We start from the raw sequence: 8,365 nt of genomic DNA on the forward strand, positions 1-8,365 counted from the left end.
AGAAGCCACCAACACCTCAGGGTCGGAGGAGCCGGAGGATAATGCTACCACCCTCCACACCCCCTGCCAGGGCGCCCCCGAGAAGTCCCCTGACCCCTCAGCACGTGGCCCCCCCAGAACAGACACCCTCCCTCCAGCACGCTTCCCGGGAGCTCCGGGACCCAGAGGTACCTTTCTCCAGGTGATGACAGGGAAGGGGTCCCCGGCAGCAGCACAGGGGATCAGGAGCTCCCGGCCGGCCTCCTGCCTGTACTCCCAGCCTGGTAGCACCGTGAAGTACGGGGGGTCCTGGAGGGAGCACAGTGGGCGTGGAGGTGGGCACAGGGGGCACGATGGGCACCACCGCTCGGAGGCCCCTGCAGCCCCGGGCCTCACCTTCAGGACGAGCCGCGCGGGAGCAGACTGGCCCATGGTCCCCAAGGTGTTGTAAGGCACACAGGTGTACGTGCCCAGGGCCTCTTCTGTGGCCTCCTCAATGCGGATGGAGCCGTCCTCCATCAGGGTCCAACCGAGATTCTGCCGGAAGGAGCAGAGCTGGGGCCACGGTCAGGGGTGCACACCAGTCCCGGCCCCAACAGGCCCAGACCCGGGCAGGGCGGCTCCACTAGCCCCACTGGGGGCAGGCCGGGCAGAGACCAGCTGCCCTGGGAAGGGGTGTCTCGGTGCCCTGCCAGCTGCGGACCCCCATGGGCAGCAGCTCTAAGCTTGCCAGAGCTTCAGGGGAAGGCTCCTGGCAGGATCCAGACCCCCAGAGGCAGCCCCTTAGTGTCGGGGAGGGTGCCTCTCATGGGTACCCCACATGCGTCTCTCTAGCACCTTCTCGACCTGCAGGGGGCGGCCGTCCTTGTTCCACTTGACCACGGTGGCCGGCGGCTCTGCGTCCACGGGGCAGCGGATGTAGCCGTGAATTCCCACGGGCACGTAGATCACGGGGGGCATGTTGAGGACACGGGCTGGGTCTGGAGAGGGTAGTGTCGGGTGGGAGAGAAGAAAGACACGAGGGAAGTCAAGAAGAGAGAACTCCAGGCGGGGGCCCAGCCACCACACAGGCACCCCCCAAAGTACAGCCCCTCACACCCTCCCCACAGTGTCCTCAGTGCTCAACACGGAGCTGAGTGCTGGGCCCACCGTGGCCCCCAAACCCCGGCCTCCTGGGCTGATGGCCCCGAGGCCACGCTGAGCCACCAGTGCAGGCTGCAGGCTTCTGTCTGCCCAGCCTCCAGGATGCCCAGCACTTCTGTTCTGAATGCCCAGAGGCACTGAGGCACGAGCTGCCTGCCCCAGACCAGATGTGAACACTGCTGTCGGATGGGCGGGGCTCTCCTGTCCATTTCCCCAGCCCCTCCCTCGACTCCTACGCTCAAAGTCAACCCTGACCACCCCCTCCCCCACCTGCTGACCCCAAGTCCTATCACCCAGCCGGTTCCTCGCTCCACACCCTAAGCCCAAAGAGGAATGAACGGCCGTCTATGCACAAGGCGGGCGAGGCAGAACCACAGGTGGTTCCTCTCTGTCCGTCCTGCTGGCTGCCGTCTCAGGCCTCAGTTTCCCTTCTGTGCAGCTGGAGGGCACCCTCAGCCCAGGCCACAGAGCCGACGACAGGCTCCTGGGGCAGCAGCGAGAGCCGCGCATCCTGCCATGTGGGTGAGTCATATCCATCACCTTCCGATTCCCCCCCCCCCCGACTTCCCTGAGGGCTACCGAGGGGAAAGACGCGGAACTTCCAGGGAGGCGGAGAGGATGAATGAGCTGGGATCTTTCAAGCACTTGGAGCTCTTCAGAGAACAGCATTACATAAATACCAGGCCGAGGTATATATTTAGACAGAGCCTCCTACTTTTGTATGGTAGAGGGTGTTTTTTTTTTTTTCCTTTTCCTCCAAGGTTTTCAAAGCGTTTATGAATGGGAAATACTCTGAACACTGCTTTTTAGCAGAAATAAAGATCCTTGTCTCACCCACCTGAAAAATCTCACCCCCCCCCCCCCCCCCCCCCGGGTTCTCTTTGAAGGCAGGAAGGAGGTAAAAAGGGACAAGTGGGAGAGGGAGACGGAAGCACCCATGGCTCCGAGGACCGGCCTCAGTCCTGGAGAGAGCCATCGCCCCTCTGAGACTCCCCCGCTGCCACCTTCCCGCACAGATGACATCAGCCAGCCGGGATCCTGCTCCAAGAGGCGTCCCCCTCCCCTTGGTTCCTGCGCATCCGGCACAGTGCGAGGCACACGGTAAGTCGCTTATAATAGCTTCTTGCCTGGGTTTTTCTCACTTGTAGGTCTGGGTGGGACAGATTTGATGGCCTGGGCCTCACAGCACTTAGCAACGTGGGCCTCCTGACACAGCACGCCGACAGTCCTCGGGGTCAGCGGCCAGCAAAGTGGAGAGGTGATGCCTGGGCCGCAAGCAGCAAAATCATTGCACAGGGACGAAAGCAGTAGGCACGGGAGCATGGGAGCTCTAGCAGGCTCCGGGTCCCACTGGCTCCACCTCCACACGCATGCAATGCAGACAGGCGAGCGCCCAGCTCTGCGAGGCTGGGTCAGAGGTGAGCCACCTCCTGGGGTCACCCGCTGTTCTACTTGTCCCCAGTTCAAGTGCGGACTCCAGGTCTCCAGATGGTTACCTCCTCACCCTGCCACTCCCCACCTTGGCCTTCAGGGTGAGCAGTTCTCCTGCCTTCAAGTGATGGAGAGCCTGTCACCTACAGCAGCAACGGGGCCTTTGTTGCCTGAGTGACAGGACCATCAGCAAATCAAAAGGAAGAGATGAATCCTCATGGCTCATCCTGCTCCCTCTCACAATGGCTGGCTCGCAGGGGGTGGGGAGCAGTGACTCTGCTGAAGTCTTCAAGATCAGGAAACCGAATTCTTGTGCTCAGACAAAAGCCCCCCATCGTTCTGGCACGAGAGCAGCTCATTCCTTGGGAGCTCGGCAGCCCCGGAGAAGGGGCACGAGGAAGCGAGGGAGCCAGGTGCTGGGGGAGCTGGACCGGAAGAAGGGCCTGTCCCCGGCCCCTCACACCGTCCAGGCGGCTGGACATCTAACCCCACATGGGTTCAAGCTACACCTCCTCAGACACCGGAGAAAAAACACCACCAAGTGTCCCACCCCAGGTGGAGACAGGTGCTGGCTGGCATCCAGTGCAAGCGCGATTGTCCAGAAGGTCTGCCGACCCCTGACCTGAGGCTGGCTCAGCCGACGTGAGGCAGCCAGCACGTGGCCCCCAGAAGACACCACGAGGCTGGTTTCACCTCAAATGACCGTCCCAGGTGCGGGCCTCTTCCTGGGCTGTCCTGGCTTCCTGTCTCCGTCATTCCTCCTCCCACATCCCCTGACCCGAGGCTGCCCTCCAGCCTCCCGTCTGGCTAAGGTGGCCCGAACCTTCCCGAACCCCCACCAGCTGAGGCCCGCCCTGCCCCTACTCACACTGCACAGTCAGGTAGGCGGAGGCCGAGGGGGAGCGCCCCAGGCTGTTGCTAGGGACGCAGGTGTACTTCCCTGCATCCTCGGGCTTCACCCGGAAGATGATCAGGGTGCCGTCGATCAGGATCCGCACTCTCAGCTTCAGGTCACTGTAGAGGAGACGAGGCGACACAGGGAAGGGGGGGGGAGACAAGGATCTTCCATGAACACCATGGGAGGGACGCATCCCCTCACCCCCACGCACGAGGAAGAGCCCAGTGCGCCCTCGCATCCCAGGGCCCCTCGGTGTAGACACGGCCCTCACAGGCGGGACCTGTGCACGGACCACCCCCTCTAAGTTCCCGGAGCCGCAGGGCAGCTTGCAGCAGGCCCTGCTCGGACGCCTGGCCCTGGGGCCCCTGGCCGCTCCGCCCCCAGGAGGTCTGGGCAGGGTGCTCACTTCTGAAAGTAGACATTCTCGTCCTGCCAGTACCAGGTGTAAGTGAGGTTGCCGGGATACGCCTCCGCCCGGCAGGTAAGCAGAGCATCCTGGGATATGTTGACAGTGATGTTCTCAGGAGGGGACACTATGAAGGGAGGCCCTGGGGACACAGGAAACAAGCATGACCTCACCGGGCGGGGCCAGGGAGGAGGGAGCACCAGGGCCTCTGGGAAGGGTGCTTGGAACCGAGAGGGAGGCTGGGGGCAGCACAGCCCCAGGCCGTTGTCATGGAGACACTTCTCGCTGCTGTCAGTGCTCACAGGTCCTTACTCTGCCTACAGGTCCCAGAGATGCAGGTGGTGCTGGATGTGGCCACAGTGTGCCCCACCCCCTTGAGCCAGCGGAGACGCCTGGCACCTACCTGCCCCCTGCCCCCATGCATAACCCCTCTACAAATGCTAGCCATTTAACACCACACACACATGTGCACACGTACACACACACACACACACACACACACACACACACACACACACGTCCTTCCTGCCCATCTTCTCTCCAAGAGCCCTGAGGGAGGCTCCCAGAGATCTCTCAGTCCAGAGCAAGGAGCAATGCTGCCCCAGAGGAGCGAGAGGCATGCCCTGCTCACCCAGCAGAGGGTAAGAGGGCGCCCAGAGGGAGGACTTGGGGTGAGGGGGGCAGAGCAAACAGAGGGAAGAATCCCCATTCCCGGGCTGGCTTTCCAGGCAGGCTGCAGCTGACCTGGCCGGCACTCTCCCGCAGGAGGCCACTTCTCCTCCAAACTGCAAAGGGAACTCTAGCCCCATGCCACTCAGCACGCCAGTCAGCAGACAGGCAGGAAGAGCTGACCAGCAGTCCTGGCAGCCCAGACAGCCACCACCAACCACCGGCAGCGGGCAGAGGCAGAGCAGGTGGGTGGGCTCAGCTCAGACAAGAGACCTGGCCACCCAGATGCCCCCCTCTGAATCCTCTGGGCCCCGGGCAGGGCAGCCCAGCATTTCCAGGTGCTGCCCGTGCAGACCCCAGCTCTACCAAGTGCCAAATGCCCTCAGTTATTTAAACCCTGCCTGGGCAGATACAGAAACCCACCCAGCATGGGCCTCATGCCACCCCAGGTGACAGCCACAGCAGGCCACCGTGGGAGCTCCAGCGTGAAGTCGTGGTATTTGGGAGGTGCCCTGCCCGGCTCCTCACAGCTGCCCAGTTCCCCCTGCCCCCAGCTGTGCCAATCACACTCTGCGGGGCTCCCAGAGAAAGGCCCCAGGCACAAAGCAGCCAGGGAGACCCGTTACCTTGCACAAGCAGGTGGGTGGTGTGGACTGCCTCTCCCTGGATGCTGTATGCGCGACAGGTGTAGGCACCTCTGTCCTCCCGACTGACCGACGTCACAGTCAGGCTCCCATCACTCACCTGGGACCAGGGAGAGACGAAGCTCAGCACCCACCTGGAGCCCGCCCAACGCCCCCCTCAGGCGGAGGGGGCCTCGGGGCTCACGCACTGGGGGAGACGGAGGAGGGGCCTCGTTTTTCATCTCCCTCCAACGACACACCCCAGCCAGTGTGCCTGCTGCTTCCATCTCCCTCTGTGCCTTTGCACAGCGTCACTGGTCCCATGGAGTGGGAGACCGCCTTGGAGAGGGAGAAAGAGGCGAAGGGAGGCGGGGGGGCAGTGGCCCCACCAACAGCACACCTACCTGGTATTTCCCACTAGCACCTAGGAGTGTCCCCTCCTTGAGCCAGGTGACAATCGGCTTGGGGTTCCCAAAAGCTGTGCAGGTCATGGTGACACTGCCCCCCTCCTTGGCCTCAATGTACTGGGGGGGTGTTTCTGTAAAGGTGGGGGGAGCTGCAAAGAGACCGCAAAGGCTCAGGGTGTGATTCGAGGGCTGCTGCCCTGCATGTCATACACCCCCTACACCCCCTCCCCATCAGCCACCGCACCCACACCAGGCACCGTGCCCTGGTGATCATTCCCGCACCAGGCACCGCCCGTGTAACCATCCTCGTAGGCTCATGCCTGACCTTCTTCAAGGTGTATGGAGGGAGGAGGGAAAGTGGAGACATCCTCTGCCCATGAATCTTACACTGGGAGCGGTGATCATTCCCGCACCAGGCACCGCCCGTGCAACCATTCCTCGTAGGCTCATGCCTGACCTTCTTCAAGGTGTACAGAGGGAGGAGGGAAGGTGGAGACATCCTCTGCCCATGAATCTTACACTGGGAGAGGAAACCTGGAATTCAAAGCGTGCCTGGCTGTGTCCAAACTCTACACATTTTCCGTTGTATTTGGCAAATTCCCAACAAACCCACGTTTGCTGAGCATCTGCAGGGAAGCACTGAGCTCAGCACTAAGACGGTGACAGACAAGACAGCTGTCCCCAGGCTCCCACAGAGCCCGCAGCTGCTGCCACCAGCTCCACAGACGTCCCCTCACCCTCCCTTTCACCTCATGACCACGCGTGACACCCTGCTTCCTCGGCCCCAGCCCGGCCAGGCGTGACACCCGGACACTCGCCGCCTGCCTCCATCGGGGCCGTGAAAGCCAGGCTGCTGCCTTCCTAATGCTCCTCTGATTATGCAAGGCTGCCCCCCTACACCGCCCCCTGGCCACCTGCGTTGGAGTTTTAACTAAAATGCCATCGTGTTGGATAAAGCTTTTAAGAGCCTGGACCGCACTTCTCGGAGCTGCCTGTAGAGGCAGTATGGTCAGTCTTGCCGCCTGGGACCATCCATTCTCTGAACACCAGCCCTGCCAGGTCGCAATGCCACGCTCAGCTCATCTCGAGGCATCCAAAGCTCAGGACCAAGTTCATGCACCAGCCTGCCCCTTGCTGGGTAACCCTGGGCAAGTGACTCAGCCTCTCTGGGCTTTTCCTGAAGCCCCCGCCCTCCAGGATCGATGTGAGAAATAAATCTGTGTGGAAAAAAGGATCTTGTAAAATGTAAACATGCACAATCACTATCATCTCCTCAGGAGCCTCTGAAGCAATGAGATGATTTCAGGGCATTGTAGCCTTGGTGCCCCCCTGCCCCTCTGCCAACCTCATCTATCATATTTCCCCCTTCTCTGTGCTCTAAACATATTGCCTTCTTTGTCGACCGCAAATGCGCCTAGAACAACCAACTGCAGGGCCTTTGCATGTGCTGTCCTCGCTGCTTGGAGCTCCATACAGTCATCTCTCCTTTAGCTCATGCAGTTCTTTGCTAAGATGCATCTGGCCTGGCCTGGTCAGCCGATCTAAGATGGCACTTCTAGCATTCCTTGCCCCTTAGCCTGTTTCATTTTCCTTAAAGCACTTATCACTACCTCTCCTTAAGAAAGCAGAGATTGCCCTAACCGGTTTGGCTCAGTGGATAGAGCGTCAGCCTGCGGACTCAAGGGTCCCAGGTTCGATTTCGGTCAAGGGCATGTACCTTGGTTGCGGGCACATACCCAGTTAGGGAGTGTGCAAGAGGCAGCTGATTGATGTTTCTCTCTCATCGATGTTTCTAACTCTCTATCCCTCTCCCTTCCTCTCTGTAAAAAATCCATAAAACATTTTTTTTAAAAAAGAAAGCAGAGATCTTGCCTGGCCAAGTGTGGCTCAGTGGTTGAGCATCGACCCATGAACCAAGAAGTCACCAGTTCAATTCCCAGTCAAGGCACATGCCTGGGTTGCGGGCTCAGTCCCCAGTAGGGGCAGCTGATTGATGAGGTTTCTCTCTCATTGAGAGAGCAGAGATCTTTTCCACAAATCCCACCATATGCCCAGCTTTCAGCATAGTTCCTGGCATGTAATAGAGTACTCCACAAACATCTGTTGAATGAATGAATGAATGAATGAGTGTGCATACACATTCACACACCTACAGATCAACACAAACAACACATAAAACTCCTTAAGAGCATGAACATGACTATTTTCTCCCATAACCTTCTAAGCCCTCAGCTCAGCGTGGGCACACGGGGACACTGGGAGAGTGAATACTGAATGAATTGAGAAGCACATTCCATCACACACACAAACACACTCTACAGACATCCTCGAAGGAAGCAATTCTCATCCAGTGTCTCTTACACCAACAGTAATGGCAAAAATCATCCAAACCCTAACAAGGGGATCCTGTCCTCACTCCCAGGCCTCCCCTCCTGCCCCGAAATAAAAAAACCCCCCCAACCGCGCCCCCACCACCACCAAGCCTGCCCCTGAAAACACAGTGAATACAGCCACAGCCTCCACTGCCTCTGGCATCAAGCTTAAAAGAAAGATAATAAATTAAATTATGTCCTGAAGTGACAAATTAATTACTAATTACATAATTACTTTATTATTTAGGTGCTAATCAGGAAAGTACTTTGAACAATTTCAAGTTTTCAGGAAAATAATGGTTTGAGTCTGGATTATTTACTGAATTCGGTGTTAGCTTGCCAGCTGCGTTCCAGGCTTCATTCTTTTTTACAAGTGCCCTATAATTACCAGTGCAGGTTAGACATGGGCTGGCCTCGCCTCCAAGGAACTCACCAAC

The 8,365-nt window shown here is 59.1% G+C and overlaps 1 protein-coding gene across 1 annotated transcript in view; it reads right to left on the reverse strand.

The window, feature by feature from the left end:
* The window catches only part of IGSF9B (immunoglobulin superfamily, member 9B), a gene marked incomplete at its 5' end in the record, with an annotated part of 58,037 nt that overhangs the window by 44,255 nt on the left and 5,417 nt on the right, over positions 1 to 8,365 (reverse strand). The window contains 7 exons of the mRNA XM_014543650.1: positions 172 to 288; positions 376 to 516; positions 817 to 959; positions 3,422 to 3,567; positions 3,858 to 3,999; positions 5,153 to 5,270; positions 5,554 to 5,705. Coding sequence (XP_014399136.1) covers positions 172 to 288; positions 376 to 516; positions 817 to 959; positions 3,422 to 3,567; positions 3,858 to 3,999; positions 5,153 to 5,270; positions 5,554 to 5,705 — 959 coding nt within the window. The remainder of the gene's footprint in view (positions 1 to 171; positions 289 to 375; positions 517 to 816; positions 960 to 3,421; positions 3,568 to 3,857; positions 4,000 to 5,152; positions 5,271 to 5,553; positions 5,706 to 8,365) is intronic.

Source organism: Myotis brandtii, unplaced genomic scaffold (assembly GCF_000412655.1).
Source record: "Myotis brandtii unplaced genomic scaffold, ASM41265v1 scaffold3301, whole genome shotgun sequence".
Classification (NCBI taxonomy): Eukaryota; Metazoa; Chordata; class Mammalia; order Chiroptera; family Vespertilionidae; genus Myotis; species Myotis brandtii.